Source organism: Thunnus albacares, chromosome 3, assembly GCF_914725855.1.
Source record: "Thunnus albacares chromosome 3, fThuAlb1.1, whole genome shotgun sequence".
In the NCBI taxonomy this organism is placed as follows: domain Eukaryota; kingdom Metazoa; phylum Chordata; class Actinopteri; order Scombriformes; family Scombridae; genus Thunnus; species Thunnus albacares.
The window spans coordinates 521442-546472 of record NC_058108.1 but is presented as its reverse complement, the minus strand read 5'-3'; the positions used below and the strand labels follow the sequence as shown (position 1 = coordinate 546472).

The 25031-nt window shown below is 41.8% G+C and overlaps 1 protein-coding gene across 6 annotated transcripts in view; it reads right to left on the bottom strand.

Annotated features, from left to right (window-relative positions):
* Window positions 1-5469: 5469 nt before the first annotated feature.
* Window positions 5470-25031, bottom strand: part of ptprdb (protein tyrosine phosphatase receptor type Db) — a 151325-nt gene continuing 131763 nt past the window's right edge. For all 6 annotated transcript variants that reach the window (XM_044345563.1, XM_044345565.1, XM_044345566.1 and 3 more), the window contains 11 exons: window positions 23863-23986; window positions 20824-20999; window positions 17570-17689; window positions 16578-16732; window positions 14597-14882; window positions 11578-11756; window positions 11345-11471; window positions 9780-9905; window positions 9542-9696; window positions 9034-9169; window positions 5470-8933 (listed from right to left, as the gene is read on the bottom strand). In XM_044345563.1, coding sequence (XP_044201498.1) covers window positions 8865-8933; window positions 9034-9169; window positions 9542-9696; window positions 9780-9905; window positions 11345-11471; window positions 11578-11756; window positions 14597-14882; window positions 16578-16732; window positions 17570-17689; window positions 20824-20999; window positions 23863-23986 — 1653 coding nt within the window. In that variant the 3' untranslated portion in view covers window positions 5470-8864. The remainder of the gene's footprint in view (window positions 8934-9033; window positions 9170-9541; window positions 9697-9779; window positions 9906-11344; window positions 11472-11577; window positions 11757-14596; window positions 14883-16577; window positions 16733-17569; window positions 17690-20823; window positions 21000-23862; window positions 23987-25031) is intronic.

The window sequence follows — 25031 nt, the reverse complement described above, 5'->3', positions numbered from 1 at the left end:
TGACTTATTTATAATATCAAGAATAGGATTATTTAAAACAAGAAACAGTTCCTTAAAATGATCAGACAGTTTAGGGTCTAATATGCAGTTTGCAGGTTTGGAAACTGTGAAATAGTGCAGCTGGTCGGAGTCACAGTTCCTGCATTCATCAAAGTATCGGAGAGTTCATAACCATCATTCTGAAAGGAGTGAAGACAACTGACTTTATCTCTAATTGAGTCAAACTAATTTGTGAAGAATTTCAGAAAATTGTCAGCATTGAATGACAAGTTGTTGGCAGAGGTATTCTGTGTGAGTTTAGCAACAGTATCAAACAGAAGCTATGGATTATTTTTTATTAATGTTAATCGAGTGAGAGAAAATAGATGCAATAGACTCTCAGACGCGTAGGTTGAGTTTTTCTCCCCCAAAACCATTTAATTTACCCCTCTTTCATCATAGCTTATCACTTAAACACATGTCAAAAGTGACAGTAGTGAAATTGTATCAAATATCATTCTGACTGCACTAATGACACGTCCTGATGTGACAGTTATTGACGTGCCTCTATACTGTCAAAATTTAAAGTCCAACTGAAATCACATTTAATCATCCCTCTTTGTAGTCAAAAATAATGTTAACATATTTTAAAATGTATTATTAATGATTTTATATTATTAGAATGAAGGGTCTCAGCTGGGTGGGGGATGTGATGGAGGCTTGTTTGATTGTCATTAGCTAGCAGGCTACCAGTATCGTTCTGTACTGTGATGGACAGATAATGTGTCACTAACAGGGATTTAGAATGATTTAGCAATGACCAAACCAGCATCTAACTAGTGTGGTCAAAGAAACATTTTCAGGTATGTTTACATGCTATTTAATGTGCTGCAACTGAGCAGCTAATTAGCTACCTAGCCTGCTAACTGACATTAGCAGCGCACTTTCCCCCAGTGAATGTTTTGCAGCTCATTCAACAAACTGCGGTGCAGAACAAGACACAAGTTCATGTTTGTAAGTTAGATGAGAAGGAGACTTGGTTTAATGTGGTCTAATGTGGTTTAATGTGGGTTACTGTGGTTTAATGTATGAGGCTCTTGTGTTGCAGAACCATCAGGCTCAGTGTGACTGTCTGCTCTGCCGATGATAGAACGATGATCAAAGATTTGGTTTGTTTTATCGCAGGTCTCCAGTTCATAAGCAGATGGCAGAACAGTATTTAATCAAAATAATGTAAAACTAGGGGGCACCATACCTTTTGGTTTTTTTCTCAAAAAACCCCCAAACACCCCCCCAGGACAGCAGAGCATATATGTTTACTGTAGTAGACAAAGAAAGGCAGTTTAATTTCAGTTGGACTTTTAAATTATAGCTTAATTTGTGTTATTCAACATGAAAAATTCCCTGAATAAAACAGAACAAAATAATATTGTGAATTGAACTGAGAAGCTTCCTACAGCGAATACTACAGCCAGCAGTATCTCACATTATTGATATAATGAAATGCGTGTTTCCTCTGTCTCCCTTTTGGTTTTCATTGTCTTGTGACACCAATATGTTTGGATTTCAGGTAACAGGAGGATAGAAAGATGCATTACTTTGTCCTGTAAAACTTATCACACTCAACTTAAAGTACTTTTTTTTCTTATGGACATTATAATTTAGTTAACCAAAACTCTTTATTTGCACTGTGAACTTCTAGAGAGTTAATTCTAGAGATTCAACAAAAAACAGATGCCTTTCCTGCGTACCTGGCAATACGCTGTTCTACATAGTGCTGCACTGCCACAGGAGCATGATAAAAAGATTTGGGCCTGGCCTTCACGATTTTACTGGCCAGACATTTGATTCTAGTGAAATGGAAGCACACTTCTCCCCCTGCACACAATCGATGAATTGAGGAAGTCCTATAAACTCGAGAAACTTAGATTCTCTTTCATGTGCTCGATAAAAAACATTCCAAGAAACCTGGAACCCTTTTTTGGAATATATTGACCTGCTCAACATTTCACCAGACAGGGAAGAGGATTGAACAACCCCCTCCCCCCCCTCCTCACCCCCCCAAATGTCTTTTTCCTATCTCCTCTTGTATCCTTTTTCTGACCCTCTTCCTTTGTTGTTGGTCATTTTTGTTTCTTCCCTCTGTGTGTTTCACTGAGTTGGGTCCTCAACCAATGAAGGTTTGAAAATGAAATGTTTTGTTTTGTTTTGTTTTGTATTTGTTGTACTGTATTGACCATTGAAAGACTAAAGAATCAACAACAACAACAACAACAACAAGAAAATAGAACATTCCTCCAGACAGCCAAATGGGAGAAGCTTATGGCTCTAAAAGACCGAGTGATTCTTTAGAGCATCCCACACAGTCTAATAGAGGAAATCTGAAAGTAGTGAGAAATGAGCTGATGACACAGTTCATGGCAAACGCAACACAGCATCAGAGGCTGCAACGGGGAAAAGACTGATCTCAAATGTTCTGGTTGAAGGCCAGAAGCAAGACAGTTTCTTCAGTCTGGTAGAGACGTTGGAAGATAATTCGCTCTGCCTTTACAATGACATGAATGAGCACAGCGCTTTCAGCCGCAGCTCTCTACTCACTGCAGACTGTAGCCTGAATCTGTTTCCCAATATGGATTTAACAAGACGAAAAGTTTATAGCCACACAGCCCTGTGAGGCTGGAATGCTCATTACACGGCCAAAAACATAGTTACTGAAAATTGCTGGATGAAAAATGCTGGAATTAAAATAGAGAAAAATAGAGATGATGCCATTCTTAGCTTCTTACCACTTGCAGGGCAAACATGTAAAGTATAGTCTGAGGGTGGTACAATCAGACAGGTTTCCTATCTGTACAATGACCATTTTAGGACATCTCAGACTCAGACGGGCTCAGGTCTACATTGTCAGACATGGCTCAACTTTCCACCGTCTGAGCTGCTGTATACTGTGGTTAAATACTCCTATCCTAAGGCTAGTCTGGCTCCAAGAATGACGATCAACTCAATGACTCGTTTGTTAGGACAGACGAGCAAAGGCTTCAATTTAAAGGGTTCAGTTTCATTCTGTTGAGGAATAGTTTGAGTCGGTTGTCTGACAACAGATGAAAGGAAATAAACCAAAAGAAATAGACAAAAAGAACATTTTAATACTGTTTATGGCTGAAACTACCAAATTCAATATTATTTAATCTGATGATTATTTTCTCAATTTTTTTTCTCTCAGTTTTCTCAAATTGATGAATCGTTTGGTTTATAAAATATCAGAAAATTACAAAAACTGCATGTTGTAATTTTCCACGGTTTAAGATCATGTCTTCAAATTTCTTGTTTTATCCAACAGTCCAAAACCAAAAGAGATTCAGTTTACTAGAAAGTATGACATCACATTTGATCTCTCACTCTAACAAATGGTAAATGGACTGTACTTGTATAGCACCTTTCTAGTCTTCTGACCACTCAAAGCGCTTTTACACCACAAATCACACTCACCCGTTCACACGCATTCACATGTTGAATGGCTACCATGCAACCTGCCCATCAGAGGAAATCTTATCATTCACACACTGATGGAACAGCCATCAGGAGCGATTTGGGGTTAAGTATCTTGCTCAAGAACACATTGACATGCTGACTGGAGGAGGAGCCGGGAATCGAACCGTCGATCTTCTGATTAGTGGACGACCCGCTCGACCTCCTGAGCCGCAGCCGCCCAAATAACAAGCAAACGATTGGCATTTTTACAGAGAAATGTGATTATTTGATTATTAAAATAGTTGCCAATAAATTTTCTGTTGATCAACTAATCGATTAATTGATTAATCGTTGCAGGTCTGATACTGTTTGATTACAATAAATTGATCCATCCATCAATTTTCCTCCCTTTATCTGGGACTGGTTTGCGGTGGTAGCAAGCTAAGCAAGGTAGTCCAGATGTCCGTCTCCCCAGTAACGTCCAGCAGCATCCCTCCTGGGGGATCCTGAGGCTTTGCCAAACTAGATATATAATCCCGTCAGTGTGTTTTGGATCTACCCTGCAGTTTCCTCCTATTTGAACATACCCTGATGTCTTGGAGGGATCCTCATCAGATGCCCGCAGCACCTTTACTGGCTCCTTTTGACGCAAAAGAGCAGAAGCTCTATTCTGAGCTCCCTCCTGGCATCTGAGTTCCTATTTCGATGAGTGAGTCCACCCAACCTATGGAGGAAACTAATTTTGGCCACTTGTATCAGCAATCTCATTCTTCTGATTACTACCCAAAGCTTGTGACCATCGCTGAGGGTTGAAACTTAATTGGCTGGTAAATTGAGAGCTTTGCCTTCAGGCTCAGCTCCAGTACAATGCCTGCGACGCTGCTAACTCTGCACTAATCTGCCCGTCTACCTCACCATCCATTTTATTCTCACTCATGAACAAGACCCCGAGATACTTGAACTCCTTCTCGCGGGGCAGTGACTTACTCCGGCCTCATGGCTTCAGACTTGGAGGTACCGACTCATCCCGACCACTTCACATTCGGCTGCGAACCTCCCCAGTGTCTGCTGGAGGTCACAGTCTGATGAGACCAACAGAAGCATATCATCTGCAAAAAACAGAGAAGTAATTCTGATGTCTCCAGACCAGATGCTCTTCTCCAGCAGCGGTTACCTGCCCCACCAGGTAAGGGTAAGGGTCAGCATGCCTCGGTCCCCACCCCCGACTACCATCCAGCTGACAACACATCTGATCCCAATGCCCATCCCTGCTGGTAGTGGGTCCACTGGATGGTGGCTCCATACAATTGATGATTTATTGCATGACAAATCCTTTCTGAACACTAAACTGGAAAAAACTAATAAAACAATAACTTAAAAATAGCTTAAAAGTAACTTAGAGTAATTATTATTGAAACTGCACTTAGACAGCCAGCAGCAACAAACCATGAAGCTACTAAAGATAGAATTTCCATCTGAAACTATTAAACAAATCAAACTTACAGATATTTCATAGTTCAAACTATTGAAAGAAAAGGGCATCCACATGAGCTTTGCTTCTTTGTTCAGAAAGGGATTGTCACAGGTGAGACGGCTCACAGAGGCTCCACCCACACAGGAAGTAATCCAGGTCAGGTGGAGGCAGAGTGGAGTGGGGGGGGGTATTTATAGTTGCTGTTTAACTGACGTCCAGGCTTCTGTCAGATCTGAGACCAAGTAAATGTAAACTAGCACTTTTTATCCCCTTGTGAAAATACTCTTTTCATTGTAGAATTTTGTAATTATAAAACATGAAAATTAAGGTTTTCAGAAACGTCCACAATATTTTTTAAATGAGTAAAGGAAGCAAAAAAAGAAGCACCAACATTTACATGTCGAGCTGGTGTTCATTATCCAATAATAACAGTTGTTTTTAATAGTTGACACTGTCACAAGTTACTTTTTGGCATTATGTAATTTATTATACCTGTTATTCCAAACGGGTTAAATGTTAAGTACTGATCCACAAAACCAAAGCAATTATTTCACTTGAGTTTATTTGTAACAAATGAAACTTGTGTCGACAAAGAACAGAAATCCATACAGTCCTGTTTTTCGGTTTTCACGCGCTCCGAGAACCAATGTAAGAAAATAAAAAGCACTTGTTGACTCGGAGCAGAAAACAAACCAAAAAAAAAAAGTTTACATTTACAGACCAATTGGAGGTAACTGATCCAAGTAACACACCATATTTTCATTTTTATACAATTTATAAACTCCAGTTTTATCCATCTACATGATACATTGGGGGTAAAATAGAACACTTTTTTTGTGAAACTTCTCTTTTGTGGTACAACAAATCCACAATGTGATGTATTGCACTTACTGCGGTGCCATAAACTGTGATTTCAGGTGCATCCTTTTATTATATCACTCTGTATATCTGATAGATTTTTATTCACTCTTTACCTTAATCCTTCATTTATTTATTTATGAATTTCAATTACTCTCAGTGTTTTGTGTTATTTACATATACACAACCATGTGAGCATTACAGGGTCCATCTGTACTGAGTTCAAGTAAAACTTCTTTTGGGGGCGGGGCTTTCAGAGATAATAGGATACTAGTATTAGTGCATAGTACAAAGAGAGAAAGTGCAAGTCTTCCCATAACAGGTGCGACCAAGGGGGCATCTCAAAAGTGGTACCATGCATACAAAAAAACGACAACAGGGTTACTGTAAGATGGTGGAAAACTGTCAACAATCCCTTATATGGTCAAGCGTTAATGGTGATACAAAAAAAAAAAAGATGATGCAGGTTCTGTGTCGTTGGAGACGTAGCACCTGAACTTCTCTCAGCCTTTGTCATTAAAGGAAAAAATATATAACTGTAGACATCAGAACAGGATGATGAACATCAAAACACGGATGACCAGTTTGACTGATTGTAGTTGAAGGGCTTCAGGTGGGATATGTTTCCATATCCATACGGTTCGTTACTTTGCTTTTTCTTCAAACTGACACAGAAAGCCACTGCTGTTCAGCTTTATATAGATTTCTACATAGCTGAGTAAGTATGACTTGTCTGAGCCAGCTCACAGTCGGCGCCAAAGTTGTGAAAGTGGCCAAAATTTCATGGCAGGCAAACTGAAGTCTCCATGAAAGAGTATATACACAAAGCTTGTGCAAGTGTCCCAGGAAGAAAAGACGGAAAGCTGTCGACATAGAAACTTTTTTTTTTTCTGTTCAAAATGATCAGAGCATCCAGCTAATAACCGATTTTGAAACCACATTTTTTTTTGTCTGTAGTTGAGTTTCAGGTATGATAAGATTTTTTTTTTTTTGATTAAAAGAGATATGATGATGTTGTTGCTGGGTTTGAAAGTGATGAGTACAACTATTCAGCCTACACAGAGCCGTCCATACAAAATTTCACTGCCAAAAACAGAATGCACAAGATACTTTCACATACTGTAACATGATAAAATAATATACACAGACATTCAATTCACATACATACAAGCATACATACATAAAATACACAAAAAACCCTTTAAAGTAACTTTATCAAAATAGGCGTGTAATATAAGGCACTAGAAATCTAAAATCAAAATACTTATTAGATGCTGTTGAAATATGAGTTCGATCATTCGTTGGTTGCCGTGACACACAGAGGGATGACATCATCTACTAGAACTGTGGCATGATAAAAGATCTACTTCCTAGGAGGTCAGAGGTCATTCCTCTGTTTGGACACATTTAACGGTGGCGGGAACCATATCAATTGTAACATCCTTGTGTCTGGAAAATGATGCACCATCATCAATATCATCATCATCATCATAATGGCATATAATTGCAGTTAGTGACTTGACACAAAAATATATCATACATCTACTTATTGCACACTGAATCAGACAGAGAGAAAAGTCAGAGGTGAGCATTCCAGTGAGAGAATCGTTCCTTTTGCTTTGCTTTTCTACATCCCTTTCTCGCTCCCTGCTTGAGAAATCTTTGTGAAGCTTATTTGGACACATAAATACTATTTTGCTTTCTGTGCATACTCTCTGTAGTTGTGATCTATGTGGCTTTTTGCTCAACTTGCACATGAACAACTTGGCGGGGTTATTCTGGGGACTATCCGATAGCAGCGGGGTTAATACTGTGTACCTCTGTGGCCCCTTGAAATGCAAAAAAATGGCCGTCGTCGAGTCTCTGACGCGGTAGGCCAGATAGAAATGAGGTTGAGAGTCCTGTGTGCATGCGGGTGTGTTTGTGTTTTTAAGAAACGAGAGTGGGTAGAGAATACAGGAGAGTGACACTCAATGGTGGCGTTTTTTTTTTTCATAGAACTGTGAACATTTCCCACAACAGATTTGATTGTACACTTTAAAACAGTACCGCATCACTTTAAAAACAAATCGCTACAGCTCATTGGATTACTCAAAAAAAAAAAAAAAAACCCAAAACAAAAACAAACAACCAACCAAACAAACAAAAAAAAAGAAACCACAACTTTTTGCCTGTGTATGGTCAGTGGAGACAAAGTCAAAAAAAAAAAAAAGAGTGAACGTGCCATAAGGAATACCCAGTTTTAAAAAACAAGATAGTCACATAGATACTTTTCTAAAAAACTAAATGAATGTTTGACTTTGTGGTATGCATTTTAAGTTCTCTCAAATTTCCCTTATCCTAAATTGTGAAGCATAAGGTTGAACTGGTGGTTTTTATTACTGTATGGTAGAAATACCTTCTTTTTCATTCACAGGAAACGAGAGTCTGTTTCCAAAACAAAACAGAAAAAAAAAAAAACACTTGTCGGTGTCTTTCTCATTTGAATGTGTGTTCTTTGTCTTTAATACTGTGTGCTCTGTGTTTTCAGTCTCCTGTTGGCAAAATCTCTGGTGCTCAAAAGTCCCAGTTCTTTCAGTCCACGAGGCTTCCATATGATGGATTTGTAGACTCCTTTCTAGACAGTCTAAAGATAGAAAAATCAAAATGTCCTGTGACAGCTAAATACTGTAGCCGGGTCCTGTATTTAGGTTGGTGATGCTACACTGGTGGTGGACGAGGTGAGAGTTCCACACCCAAACAATGTAAAGCAATCTGGGTGCTCACAAAAGCACTTAAACAAATAAAATCTATTTTTGATCAAGTATTCTGATTGGAACAGTGGTTGAAGTTGCTTCTTCAGACTGACCAATGGGTGTGTTTGGGCTGAGGGTGGAAGGAAACACCCTTGTCAAGCAGGTTGCTATGGCTCAGTTAGAGGTGCTGTTTCTGGGTACGGGATAAGCCGATGGTCCCCCTTCACTCTGCATGTGGTGGCGATATCTTCAGAGACACATCGCAGCCTAGTGCATTTATTCAGGCTGCATGCGAACCTAAGAAAAGTGCACTAGGTAGGATGTGGTGTGAGAGACGGCCACTGGGTTTATGTTGCATAGTGATCAAAGCTTCCCAGGTACTCCAGACTGGCCCGGTAGCAGAACTGGTACTGGTCCTGCAGGGAGGCAGATGAATTAGTGAGAGAGACAGAAAATGCATCGGGGAGTGTTTGCTAAGAGAAAGAAGACTGAAGAGTAAGAGTTGGGGAAGCTCACCTCTGTTTGAACGGTGGCAGGTCTCTGGGTGCGCAGCATCTTGACGGTCTGGAAGATGTCCACCACTCCCTCGTACCTCATCCTCTCCAGCACGATGCTCAGGGTGATGAACACACCAGTTCTCCCAACTCCAGCACTGGTGTTGGACAGGTGGAAACATATTTAGAGCTGAATACATTGAGCACTGTAGCACTTTTAGTTATATATCATAAACTGCACTCATGTAGAGCTGCAGCTAATGATTATTTTCATTATCAATTAACCTGTTGATTATTTTCTTGATTAATTGATTAGTCGTTTGGTCTATAAAATGGTGAAAAATGTTGATCACTATTTCCAAAAGCCCACGTTAATGTCCTCAAATCTCCTCTTTTGTCCCGACTAAAAGCCCAAAATCCAAAGATATTTTGTATATTATGATACTAAAAAAACAGAAAATATTCACATCTGAACTGAATTTAAATTGAACTGAAGTGAATGAATGAGCAAATCAATAGATAGGTCTTACCTGCAATGCACAGTAATCGGCCCATCCTGGCCAAACTGTTCTTTAGTTTTGTGCACTTGACCAATGAAATCAATGAATCCCTCCCCTGACTTTGGCACTCCTTGTTCTGGCCAATCAGTGAACTGGAATTGGCGAACTGTCCGTGATTGGCCATCCTGGAGGAAGAGAGTGTGTTATTTATTCTTTAAAAACCTTGAAACAGTTCAATAACGATACAAACGATGACGAACAGACTCACCCTGGCGTCGGTGACTTTGAACTCTCGGAGGATGTACTGGGGCATGTTGTACTCGGCCATTGGATCCACCACAAAGTACTGGTACCTGGCTGAGCGCTCTGCAGGCCAGTACTGGTGACACTTCTCCTGCAGGAGGACAGTACAGAAGAATCTGTTCAGAGCTCTACATCACATCTGATAGATTCAGTGTGTAAGGAGAACATTTTCTGGATACTTTATCATGAAAACGTCTTTCTGACTTGTGAAATTCATTATTCACTAGTCGATAATCTTGTGCCAGATGAGGCTCATGAAATATAACTCATATCACTCGATTTCTCTTACTGTCACAGTGTTGAGGTCATTCTCAATGTTCTACCCTTGTCTGAGTGATGCCTGACATTGTGTTCATTATATTTCCTTGTTCAAAATATCCATACTTACATACATACATACTTCACCACAGTTATTTCAAACACATAAACAAGTTTTGGGAATGAAGTCATTAATATTCTCTATTTGGTATTGATATTGTATACGACCGGGTCATTACGGCACACAGTCAGCATTTCCAAACAAAACCTGCTTAATCAACTAAAATAACTCATCATTTATAATTAACGAGGCTCTTCCTCCCCTCTTGTCATCAAAACAAACCCCCGCGCTGGCTGACCGGAAAAAACAGCAAAACAGGAAGTGACAGGGTTTATGGGAAATGTGGTCTTATCATGACAAGTCGTTGCACTTTGATCTGTCAGTCTGATCAAAACAACCGATGTGACTTTACACATTCTGGTGAAATTACACGATGAAGAAAGCGAAGCCAACAAAAATAACTGTGAAAGATTGTGCAAGTCTTTCGATTACATACGAGTCTTTCTTCATCAGCTAGTAGTTAAAAAAAATCCCAATTGTTTCCTTGACTCGCAAATTCTGCCAAGTTCCACAATTTTACTGCAAAAAAATCACATAAAACTTTGCAAATTGCAAAATCGCTGCAAAATCAAACATTTTTGATTGCAACAAACATGATACTACAATAATACTATTATTATGTATAATTATTATAAGTATTATAAGTATTATTTTCTTTGAAAACTGAAGATAATAAGCTCTAATTACAGTCTATTGTGTAATATTGTATGTAATTCTTGGGTAAACCTGATGACGTAATCAAGAACAATTTCCTTTGTGAAATTCTGGTTCAAACTTGGTCCATTGTTTCAAATCTGCGGCTCAACTGAAATAACTTAATTAGAGTCGGTTTCACAGAGTTTTATTGTCTCTTTGTTGAATTTTTCCCTGAGTCTTTCCCACCGTTTCATTACATCATTTCTCTGTAGTTTTTGTCACAAAGTTGGTTTAAAGCTGTAATTACTGACACAAAATATCCGCTATGATCGCTGGTTATAATCACATAATCATCTTTGGTGCTCATGAGATCTACAACCCCTAACACCAGTAGAATTAGAGTCGTTCTTGCCAGTAGGGCTAAATCCAAAATAACATGTACAGTATACTCTACACCATGTACTTGTTTACACTGGTGTGTGTGTGTGTGTGTGTGTGTGTGTGTGTGAGCGTACCCGTCCCATTTCTCTCAGTTTGGTTAGCATGACAACTATGGTGGAGTTGTGTTCCCATAACATCCTCCAGTAGTCCTCTGTGGTCTCAGCCAGTGGGCCTTGGGTTGCTATGTAGGCCTTCTGCTGCCTACAAACACAAATACATTGATTTTTTTAACAAATGTGACATTCTCTCTAAAGGCCTAAAGAGCACATTAGAATATAAAAGATGTTCATTTCAGTTTTTTTCTGACCTGTATCCATCAATGAAGCTGGCGTTGATATAGTCAGATCCCTCCACTCCTCTGATTGGCTGCAGACACACACGAGTGGTCTCATAGGGCATGATATTCACCAGCCGGTTCTTGAACTTGTTGCACGGCAGGTTGGCACTCACGAACCGCGATGTGTGGGCCTTGGCACTGGCCAGACGCTGGAATAGGAAAGAAATCAATATTGTAGTTTAAGATACTGAGAAGTAGTGTTAGTGAGAGCAGCCAAAACACACTAAAAACAGAGGAGAGAAGGAAGGGGATGGATGGATTAAAGGAAGGAAGTTCAGACAGACTCAAGAACCTCATTCAAATGTATTTAGCACAAGGCTCGGTTTTCCTCTGGCATACTGGACAACAGGAATTAGAAAATCAGCTTGACACGGCAGGCCTGAGGAGATTTAGTCAGACATCTTCAATTGAATAAAGAAAAGCGAGGCGATATAGGGGGACAAAGGCAGCGGTAGGGAACGGGAGAGGGAATATTATAAGATGAACGAGAGGAGGAAGAAGAAAATCAAGAGTCGGGGGCCAGGAAACCACAAGGCCCCACACTGTCTCAATGCACATATGTGAACCACAGTTGATCCTTCACTAATGAAAAAAAAAGGAAAAAGCCTGGAACACACACGTTCATATGGATCCGTGCAGGCAGGCAGACAAGGGCACATGTTGTACACTCTCTCTCTCTCTCACACTTGACCATTGGCTGACATGGTGTAAAACGAAAGACAGAACAACAGAGAATAGGCAGAGGGAAACCGCAGACTTGAGAGGGAAACAATGGGGTCTCATGAACTGAGCCTGGGCTATCGGTGGCTACCGGAGCGCTGTGGGAGAAACAGCAGAACCTTATTTTCTTTCAGACAGACCAAGCTGGAAAATCCCACACGAACCACAAGTTCACCAGTTCATTTGGGTACTCTGAGCCCTGTTTCCAGTGTCAACAATGGTAATTCTTTATGTCATTTGGTTTGAATTTGACTCGGTCTTATCAATAGAATCTGGCACACACACGAGACTTTTTATTACTTTGATACATGCCATTATTTTCACCATCTGTGCTTGGATAACATCATGCCCTGTTGGCAACCTCTTTGAACTCATCCAGTAAACGTACTGTGAAAGGAAACAAAAACAGAATATCTTAATAGAGTGTTGGATTACCCAAAGCTGCCAGAACAGCTTCTTTTCTCACACACATGGCTTAAACTTTCTGTGATTTTATTTGAGGGATGCAACGCCGCCGCTCTGGCATGAGAAATTCCATCCTTTCGGTGTTTTGTTGACGAAGGTGGAAAGTGCTGTTTCAGATGGCACTCGAAAACGTAAGTGTAAGTGTTCGACCGAGATGAAATCTGGTGACTAGGACAACCCCGGCATATGTTTTACATCAACATAAGGCTGAGAAAACAGTTGAGTGAGTGCTCAGTTCATTGTCATTCTGGGGAGACCGCTGCCATTAGGACAGGAATGCCGGAGCACAGGATGAAGGAGATTGCTTAGAGTGGCTTTGTGTTTACTTTGCCCTCCGAGCGTCTGAGCAGACATAAACCATTCCAGGAAAAATTTAAGCCACCTGCTTTCAATATATACCTGTATGGGCAAACTGATTCTCTTTTCACCCAGCCAGGCCAGACGGGTCTGCAGAGGACTCGTCTGGTGAGATGTACACATCAGAGTAAACAAAATAAAAGCAGCTAGAATAAAATGAAAATAGCACAACTCAATAACACGCTGAATCCCTTATGTACTCACTCTTGCTTGTGTTTTGATGTCTATGTTCGGTGTTCTAGCTTCGCTTGAAAACGCCCAAATGATCTTTCCACAAGATTTTATATTATGAACTGCAACTTCCTGGCCTACATTACTTTCTGTGTCTGCTCATAGAACTTCCACATCTACGGTGCTTTCTAAACCCCTCAGTAAAACTCTCTTACCTTGGATTCAAAAAGGTGCAATCCCATAATCCCCTTCAAATCCAACCATCCATCCTGACTATATGAAACTCTCAGAGGGGGGCTGAAACTGTAAAAAACTCTAACAGCCCTGGGAAAGATAGTCAGAGAATATCAAGGTTCCAGGCTCATATATACGGTATATATATCTTCCTATGGACCAGAAACTGCGTGATAAGTGTTGCAGGGACTCAAAAGTAAAGTCTGAACAACAGTTTTGAACAGTTTGTAAAGTAATTGAGAAACTCAATCTGCTGATATGAACTGTGTGATGCAGTCAAAGCTCCAGAACAGCTACTAAATGAACCTTGAGGTGAGATTGATGCGTCAGAAATATCTTTTGTTAGAGATGAGGTCCTAGACATCACACAGGCATTAAGACACAGAAAGGTGACCTGACTCCGTCTGACTATAGCCGCTAGTTTAGAAATCGTTCTCGAGAGCTTTCTTTCATTTCATTTCTTTCTTTCAATTTAAACAATAAGCTGAAACTATAAAGATCCATAAAGCTGAGGGGAGCTGCAGAGTCGGCTGATTATTCTCTTTAGGGTTCATCGATACGAGCAGCACCTCTCATATTACACATTGACATTTGATACGTTGTTAGTATATAAAAAATATGGATTAAAGCTGCTTTAACAGAGTTAGAACTTCAAGACCTTTACACGCTGACAAAAGTTTTACAGCTCCAGCTTCACCTTAATCTCCAGCTTCAAGCCTCAGATGCTTTATATACCAAACACCACACCATATACTGTACTTTCTTTATGTGGTGCAGGAGGTAGAGAAACCATTATACTGATTTATTCCACTGAAGTGTCTGTGAACAGGCTCTGAATATCTACAGTTCCAACTTCAGGGATGCTATTTTGTAGCTGACCCTGAGGTCTGACCTCCTGTGTGAGGAGGGGCAAGAAAAATGTAACTCCCCAGAGCCCAGCCAAGTGTCACATTACTGTACTATCATTAATCGTTTTATGAACCATCATAAATCAGTTGGACCTAATTTTACAGCCTTCAGGGACACGGTGAGGAGTCCTCACCTTGAACTCCAGCTCCATGCCGGTGACATTCTCTCCAGGTTCAATCTGCGTCAGCCTTTGGATGTAGGAGTACAGGTTCCTGGCGGGGACCTCGGTGTTCCCGCAGGTCACGGCCTCCAGCAACGCATCGTGGATGAAAATGTACTGGTCCTCTGTCTGGACCATGTAGTTCCTCTGGGAGCGCATCAGCGTGACATGGCCGTAGATGTCGATGGTCTTCTCGTGCTTGATTCGCTCCGTCATGGCGTCGATCACGATGAAGCAGCCCGTGCGGCCGACTCCAGCACTGAGCCGAAGGTAGGAGGGAGAAATGGTTAGCAGATGGTGAAGTGAGTTTTCTCATATAACCTGAGGTATGAATTGTTGGAAATATCATTTTCCTGAGTGTCTGATGTGTCTTCGAACTTGGTCCAAATCTGGCGCTGTTGCATATTGCAAAAGCTCTAACATACTGTGCCTAATCAACTAAGTATCACAAAGATGCCAGCCAGCAATATTTCCAACAAAGGATGTAAAAATTGACATCAGCGATGAGTCAGCATCACCGTCTCACTGGCATTAGGAAGATATCCTCTCCTATCGACACACAATCCTGAAATATAATACATTTAGCTGCCCACCCAAACACTTCACATTTTTGCTGTGCTAGTACCTAAATGGTGAAACACCCTGACCAAGCAAGTTCCTGCCAGTGAATAAAAACCTCTTTATATGGTTAAATTAATATCGGTGTGTATGTGTGTGTATGTAAGCTAGTGTGTGTGTGTGTGTTGTTGAGCTGGAATGGGATTGGGTCCATTGTTTGATACAGGGGATGGTTGATATGTTAAGGCACATTATGATGGAGTCTTGCCGGGATAATTAAATTTGACTGATAATCCTGTTAGATACTCCATCTGACTGCTACAGAAGATTAGGAAGAGCTCCTCTCCTGCCAACCTTTTCACCCCCCCCCACCCTCATCGCTCTGCCTCTTTATCTTCTCTTTAAGTACCCTTCGAAACAACTGCTCACACCAGCCCCGGCACTCTTTCACTCTCACATTGGTAGGGTTTTTTTTTTTAGACTCCATTTTCTCTCCACCTTTCCTTTTCTTTAATTCATCATTTCCATTCAGCGTGTCCTGGATTTGACCTCACCTTCTCTCTCATTCTGCACATATCATCTCCTCTAACTCCTAGTCCCTCGCTAACTCTTTCTCTCAATCATTGTCTCAATCCCCTTTTCTTCCTTTCCCTCTCTTCCTCCACATCTATACCTCACTAATTCTTTGTCCCGAGAGCCTCTTATCCACGTTTCCCTCTGCTACCCTCTATCTTCTTCCCTCCCACCTCTTCTTCACTCCCTGGTAAGAGCAAATAGCAGCTTCATTCCAGCTTTGGAGCTCAAGACTGTGCCAAGACTGTAATGACAAGTTTCCAGAATCATCCACCAACCAATGCGTGAGCCTCCTGCTGCTCAGACAGCAGCTCATTTGAATATAAACTTATGAACCCAGATCTACCACTGGCTTAAACGATAAATAGTCAACAGTGAACGCTACTTATGGAAAACAGGGTCGGGACGGTGGCTGCTGTTGTTGTTAAACCTTAGAGATGATGGAGGTTGTTACGGGAGGAATGTGGCGGTCGAAGCCAGTGAGGATGGTTTGGGGTTTGCATAATGGAAGGTCAATCTAATTTCAGTTTTTCAGTTCAGGACCTGTGAATGATTTTATACAAGTGCTCTTGGGACTCTTGTTGATTTTCACAGACTCTATGGCTTTTGAAAATGATGTAGCCAAGTAAAACCCAAAATAACACATAAGTGTTTCATGCTTGCACACACACACACACACACACACACACACACCCAAGGACCAAATATGTTTTCTTTCTGGTCAGAGACTACTGGATTGTCTTTCTTGGCGATTTTAAGAATAATTTTGGTCCAGTGAATTAAAGAACTGTCGAAGTTAAACCAACAGAGGACAAACACACACCTGCAATGGACGACCATGGGTCCTGCGTCAGGGGGGTTGCAGGCCTTGACCCTGCGCAGGAAGGCCAGGAAGGGGGTGGGGTGTTCAGGCACCCCGTGGTCTGGCCAGGCCGTGAACTGGAAGTGACGAACCTCACGCTTCTCATTGGAACCGCTCTGGATGAGCAGACAGACAGAGTGTTAAAGGATAAAGGTGGTGTTATTCTCTGGAACATTTGACCTACTGAAGATACAAATCATTTCAATAAGTCATAATATAGAGTTTCCTAAAAGCTGTGGTTGCTGTCATTTTTAACAAATGATTCTCAAACAGGAGTAAATAGTGAACTTGTTGATGAACAACATTAACATTAGGTTCTCTAATGAGCTCTAATACAGCAGCAGGATGAGTGAAAATAAACTTCAGTGTTCATGTTGATGGTATGAAGTCTCATTGATGTGTGAAGACATATCAGGCTTCAGATACACATTAATGGAATCAGTTCATTGTTCATTTTGGTCTTTTCATGAGATGTGTTGACAATAAGAAACATATAGAATCCTTTAAATGCACAACATCAATCCAAAGCTGTTACATCAGTGTAATCAATCACTATGAATGTACAGTAGCTTCACTGAACCTGACAGGTGATCAATATTTGGTGAGACAATAATTGATCAAAATGCACTTTTTGAATTCTACAACTTATAATTCAAAGAAAAAATAAAAAGGCCACGATTGTGTGATGAACCACGTTAAATCTCACTGGAATCAATCAATCAATCAATAATGCACGAAAAAGTGAAAAAAAAAGAGAAAAGATCTGAGCTCATGTGGCTGTTTGTCATGATGGGTCACAAATATGAGCAACTGCACAAGCATGTCCCAGCTGTGACATGGCCACAAGTGCAAATACACAAACTTGTATGCATAAATATTTAATCAGATCAATACACACACACACATACATAAGTGCGAGACCCCATTACAGTCCAGCGCACACGTCATGTTACCTTGTAAAGAGCGAAAGTCCTGACAGAGTAGGTGGCCAGCTCCACCGTGTCGAGCAGAGTGACCTGGATGAGGCCGTAGGTCTCCGTGCCCCTCGTCGGCCAGTACTGATCACACTTCACCTAAAAGGGAAGAAGTTTGTAGAGGTGAACACATTGTTGTGAAAGAAGGAGAAAAAGAGCGCTGACTTGGGTGCATGTGTACAGAGGCAAAAAAAGAAAAAGAAAAAGAAAAAGAAAAAGAAGAAGACCAGGGAAAAACTGTAGCTGATCAGTGAGAAAGTTTGCAAAATTCAGACAGTAATGCTCGGAAAAAATGTGCATATAGAGACGATCCAGCATGTGAAAGAGGTTTTATTAAGTGTGTGAGGTGAAGAGTGACAGAGAGAGACGATGTGGGGGGGCAGAGTGTTCTGCTTTCTGAGGTTTGTGATCTTGCATAAGTTGATTCAAATACTAGAAAACTGTGTGGCATGAAATTGCCATAGGTTGGTGGGTAGGTTGGTGGGTAGGTTGGTGGGTAGGTTGGTGGGTAGGTTGGTGGGTAGGTTGGTGGGTAGGTTGGTGGGTAGGTCGGTGGGTAGGTCGGTGGGTAGGTCGGTGGGTAGGTCGGTGGGTAGGTTGGTGGGTAGGTTGGTGGGTAGGTTGGTGGGTAGGTCGGTGGGTAGGTTGGTGGGTAGGTTGGTGGGTAGGTCGGTGGGTAGGTCGGTGGGTAGGTCGGTGGGTAGGTTGGTGGGTAGGTCGGTGGGTAGGTTGGTGGGTAGGTCGGTGGGTAGGTTGGTGGGTAGGATGGTGGGTAGGTCGGTGGGTAGGTTGGTGGGTAGGATGGTGGGTAGGTTGGTGGGTAGGTTGGTGGGTAGGATGGTGGGTAGGTTGGTGGGTAGGTTGGTGGGTAGGTTGGTGGGCTCTTACAAGGATCCAGCACAGAGCTGGAAAAGCCAAGTGATACCTAAAGTTCAACCCTCACATATTTCACGCTGTACATCAGCCTACCTCACAAATCCTCTACAATACCAAATCCCTGCCTGCCTAACCACCAAAACACCTTGAATTCCCCTTTATCAGGCGGTCATATTTGTAGTTCTTCAGCTCAGCATCAGAGACCACAGAGGAGAGGAAAAAAATCCCAGAGGAGAGGGGAAAAAGGAGGGGGGGGAGTGGGGGGGGGGCTTGGCAGAATCAGGCCAAACCAAACGTTATGTGCTGATCCCTCCAGTCCTCACATCAAAGACAGCAGGGAGCTCAGCTCAGCTCGCTCTGCATTCCACTGCTCCAGACTGGGGATTATACATTCTGGCCTGGGACGTTCAGACTGTAATTACAGCTTTTCAACTGTTGTTTTCCCACCAGACCTTGAGACACTGTGGGGACAGGAATGGTTGTCCACGTAGGGGGGCCAGATCACTGCCAAAGACTAAACAGGATGGCAGTACTGTACATGCTTTGTGTGAAGACCATATTACCCGCTGATATATGAGCTAACAGCATAACTGCGCCTTGTGTGGTTTGATTGGTGCTAAAAGGAAGGATGCTGGCAAGATTCCCACAGTGGGACCATCTGTGATCATCTGTGTTGTTAGTGCGTAAACACATAATGACATAATGTTCAGAGGTGTTAAATGACATTAAATCATTTTCTCCAACAAGCAGCCCACCCCCCCTCCCCCCCCCCCCCAAACAGTCGATTGGGAGGAAGTGGGCTGATAATAAAGTGTACTCAGATTGAATGTTGAACTACATTACTGAACTTTGACAATTGAAATCTAAGGTGGCATTCAGAAAACATAGATTCATCATGTTTATGAGACAGTGAGGTAGTCCTTTATTTTTCATACTAGTCCTCATGATAATGTAGCCAGCTTGTTTTTCTTTAATCCTGTAGTGTATAGCTACTGAAGAGAAAAAGAGAAAAACAGTTGTGGGTGTGATCATGCAAACTGTGACACTAATGTGCTCTGTTTTTGAACTGCAGTGGTTAGAATAAAAAACAATTCAGACCGAGTTAACTATGAGTGCCTTGTGGTGAGTTGAAAACATTTCAGCATTCTCACTCAAAGCACTGGCACAGAAAAACAGGGGAAACAGCAGAAAAAAAGGCACTGAATAGAGAAAAAAGGGTAAGGAGAAAACCATGTGAGGTGAGGTTGCATTTGAAAAGGGATTAGCAAAGGAGAGAAAGAGAGGTCTTGCCTTAGAGAAGAAATAAGAGGGCATCTGAGGGTCAAACAGACACAACAGAGACAGTTGGAAAAAGTTGAAAAGGAAACAGAGTTTTAACACAAGGCACAGGTTAATAGGAAAAGAAGCACAGATGAGAGGAAAGGATCATTTTCTGAACAGGGCTCTGGACATAATTGGTTAGCACTTAATCGTGATTCATACCTCAAGCCATTCTTGTTCATTTTATTCTTACATGACATTCTCATTACATTGGATTTTTACTCAAGCGCGTATTCTGTTAACAACGGCGAAATGCCTCGGAGCAAAATGATTTTCTAATTCATTACCTACCCCAATTTAGCTGCTTGTAATTCCCTCAGGTTCTACTCTATTCTATTCTACTGTCTTCTATTCTGATCAACTACATGCCACCTTATGCTGTTCTGCATCCTGACCCTTATCTCCCTTATTGTGATCCCCTCACTTAGCCACGGCACCTTTAGCTTTATCATCATAATGATGATGGCTGCTTGTTACTTTATTCTAGAAACTATTTTTATACTACATGACGTCCTGTATCCTGGCTCTTCTGTCCTCTCATAATCCTAAAATATCCTAAATATCCTAAAAAATGAGCGTCCTGCTCTGCCCTTGTCAGTCCTCTATCTCTCTTCACTGTTGTGAAAACCAAACAAACCCAAACATATTCTACCCTCTCAACGTCTAACGTCTTTAATTTAAACCTCCTCCCTCTAAAGGACTTTTCACAGCTTTTGCGTGCTCCTCTCTGTGCGGACGGCTGAGGTGCGCTGAGCGGAACAGGGGAGCGCCGAAAGCTAACGTTTGTTGAACTGTGACACAAACTGCACTGACCGTTGTGGGCGCAACCCTAAAGTATACTCAAACTGAATGTTTAACTACATCATATTATACTTGCCCGTTCCCAAAGTGACCTATCCCATCCTACTGCTTCCTCTTCTGTCTGATTGAACTTTATTTCCCTTCTCTTCTGTTGGTCATCAGTATTATATCAGCTTAGGACTGTGCTATCCTGTCTATCCCAAACTCCGATTGTTATTCCCTCCCCTCTTTCTTACCCGTGACTTCTCTTCCAGCTTGGTCATCATGATGATGTTGGCTGTATGCTGCTCCCAGACCATCCTCCAGAAGTCCCCGAAGGTCTCAGGGAGGGAGCCCTGAGTGGCGATATAGGCATTCTGACGGCGGTAGCCATCGATATAGTTAGCGTTGATGTAGTCACTGCCGGGGACACCTGCATAATAAGGACAGAGGAGACGTTACGGAGGGTGGAGGAGGAGAATGAATAGTGAAGAGTTGTAGTGGTGGAGACAGGGAGGGACAAACAGATGGGAACAGATGGATGAACAGATTGATGCCACTGATGCTGAAATACTCTGCATTCTTTCATGTTTGTCCACTGCATCATGTGTATGATGAATGACATTAGGGCTGCACGTCTCTGCACTCATCACACAGTAACATTTTATGGTGTAATTTTCTTTGCAGATGAACCCGATTCTTATTCTGATTCACTGTGAAATAATCTATATGGATTATTTAAAGTCTGCTGCCATGAAAGCAGTTTTATGCCCCAGTAATAAAGGGTGTGGATCATCTGAGGTCATAGCAGGGAGATTAATGTTTTCACAGGACCCAGCGTCCTTTGGTGTTGGATTGTTCAGCCGTCTTGTTTTATAATACATGCTAAGACGATCATGTGCCTAATCTGAGTATACTCTGGATGTGTCGCTTTGAATGGCAATATGACTGTAAGGCCGCCTCTGTGTAAGACTCGGCTGACACTGCTTGTCCTGGAAGGGATTGTGTGTATGTGTGTGTATGTGTGTGTGTGTGTATGTGTGTGCGTGATGTGAGAGACCGTCTGTGTGTGTTTGATTTAGGATCAGTCCTGCTCATCTGGGGCCTAATACCATAATCCCAAAAATCACTGAGTCACAGCTCAAACATGCACACATACACCAAAGCACCAAAGTACACACACACAGACACACACACAAACATGCACGCCTACATTCAGTCGTGACCCGATTCTGCCGAAGTGGGACACAAAACTCCTTTCGAGTCTTCTGATAGCGGTTTACGTTTACAGTAAAAAAGACAGAAGTCAACGAGCAAACCGGAGAATCCTGAGAGGAAGAAACTCCTGCAGCTGATTCTCCTCTAGCAGCTTATTTTACGAGCACGGCTACGACTCGGTCTTGTACAGTCGTAAAACCCCAAGCCACTATCGCACACACACACGCACCACAGACACACACACAAACACATTGAAATGACAGCGGAGTAAGGGGTGTTTATACAACTTATTTTAAATGGGATGGGGACTGACGGTAAGAAGAGCTTCTAACATATGTTTATCAAGCTCATTCTTTCAAAGACAGCTTGGCTAAATGCTTTGATGTGCTACAACTTTATTGCAGGGGACGACAGCAGAAGCATTGTGCAGATAAAACAAACACACTCACTTCTAGTCACTTGGTGGCTACACTGGCTTGGCAGGGAGTGTGTGTCTGTGTGGGAGCAGAAGTGCATATCTGTAACTGTGCACATCCAGTGCATGTGCTTTAAATCTATAGTAGAGTATATGTGTGTGTGTGTGCTCTTGTGTGTTTGGAAATGCTCAAGTGTATATGTGTTTTCTAAGCTGAAAGAAAGACAGACAGCCAGGGCTCCAGGACAGGCGGGGGTGGAAGGGCTGCTCACACATGCTCTGCCCAGATAAGGCTCATCTGTTTGGGCTTGGCCTCCCACTGCCTCCCTCTCTGCACATTGGAGCTGCCAGTTTCTCTGCCTCAGGTCTTTCCCGGCTGAGGTGGGTGAGTGTGCTTCAAAATGCACACTGAGAACAGGGCTCAGACTATTTTTTTTTCTTCTCATTATAGATCCTTCAAAGAGACCAAATTCCGTAAAATGGACATCATAAAAATATATCAGCAAATAGGCTGTATGTAAAGTGTGAACCTAATTTATCTTCACACACTGTGAAATGGTCAAGTGAGAGACCATATCAATTGCATGATGTGCTGCCAAATAGGCAGCTCTATCTGATGCAAGCATCACGCTTTGTATGTGTTGCTTGAGAACTGCCGATGAAATGCATCTTCGGATCATTATTATCCCGTCCTTCCACACACACACACACACACACACACACACACACACACACACACACACACACACACAGATACACACACACACACACACACACACACACACACACACACACACACAGATACAAAACACCCCTCAAACACACATGTACAGTATGTACATCCATACTAGTGACGACTCTCATTGACATAATGATCATCACAACTACGTGCCCAATCTCAGCCCCCCTGAAAACAAGCAGTAATTACCACAGCTTGAGGCTGAAGCCAATGTGAAATGACCTTAAACTGCGATGCCAGCGATGGCCGCTAGATGCTGGCTCCAAAAAATCCCTGTTTCCAATAGACTCCCATTCAAGAAGCACCAACTGCTCTCTAGAAATACTAAGTATATATATAAAGTACTCAGTAATGTCTTTCAACGAGTCAGTCGCTGTATTCAGGCCCTCTAATAGGTGTGCTGGTGAACATTTTGGAAATTATTGCTCTGTTATTAAGATTTGAAGACTTTGATGTCCGCCGTGTGGACGTTGATTGACAGCTGTGATTGACAGCTGTGATTGACAGCTGTGATTGACAGCTGGTTCACCTGCTGCAATATTTCGGTAAGTTTAACGTTACTTAATTATGATACCTGCCCTGTTAGCACAATTTAGCGAATGTAGCTAACACTAGATGAAGTGTTCCCAGGAGGCCGGGCGTGTTTCCAGAGCACTGGCTCCAAATGGAAAGGATGGCGCTGAAAATAAGCAGCAACTCTGGACTTCAAACCGGCTCCAATGTAAACCAACGGATGATGTCACACCTCGCTACGTCCATCTTTATATAGAGACGATGCCTGAAAGTCATAAACCTAAAACAGCCTTTTGGAGAAGTGAGGAAGAGACCAAAATGCCCTCATTCCCTAAAAATGGCCTCACACACACACACACACACACACACACACACACACACACACACACACACACTGGCAGCTTGTCTTACCCTCAATACTGGAGAGTATAACCCTGGAGTGATCATAGGCAATGACGTTAGCGTAGCGGTTCTTTGGTTTGTTGACCTCCAAGTTGGAGTTCTCCCATGTGAACTGCTGACCGGGGTCGACAGACTGAGGACACAGAAGTCAAAGAGTAAACAACAAACATCAACAGAAAATAATACTAATGTAGACAGACTCGCCATATTATCCACTTAATCAATGAAGGGTATTTTGGTCAGTGTTTACATGCTAATTTGATTTTCCAAAAAGATTTTAGTTTAAATGTTTTGGTTTAAAAATGTAGATTATTGGTTTTCAAACGGTCATTCTTTCATATGGTGTCCCAGTAATATTATATTTTGATGTGTATGATAGAGCCAATGACAGTAAGACATGACTTCCTGCTGCTTTACTTAATATTCCATCTGATTATTTAACAACATCATACAGAAAATATAAGCATTGCCACTTCAAAATGAGTATTGGCATGGATATTGTTATGTCCCAGAATGTGCCTCAAAATGCTGAAATTGGCATCTGGAGGGGCAAGAATTGGATGGCTTCATGAATTTGAGCTTACAAGCATTGTCCAGCATTGCTGAAGCAAAACCACACCATTATAATCCAAGTACAAATTGAAAATTAACAAGGTATTATTGAACTTGGACAGGAACAGAGGCAAATACTATATCCTATTTCAAGAAACAATAACGATGTAGGGACTTTCCCACTTTCAAATGAAAAACTAGCTACCAGAGAAAGATGATACAAGCGCAATAAATTCCTCTGGGAGAGAAAGGATGGTTGTGTTAGACCAACACATTAAGTTCCTGGAGGGTAATTACAGTGTAACCATTGCTGTTAGCTGGGAGAGGCAGACATGAGGTCATTATGGGGCTGTCAATGGAGAGGGACGAAGAGGAGAGAGCCAGAGCAATTTAGCAATTCTGAATATTTTACGACACATAATTATGGTTTGGTTGGGGGGAAAAATGGACAGGAGTGGTACTGGATGAATATATGTGTGTGCATGCGCATGTGTGTGCGTGAGAGACTGCTTTTCTGTGCACTGCCCAACATCATGTGTGTCTGATTATTACACCGCAATCATTTCTGGCCTCTCTCTCTCTCTCTCCCTCAATCCCTCCTCCATCCATCTCTCTCGTTCCCTCGT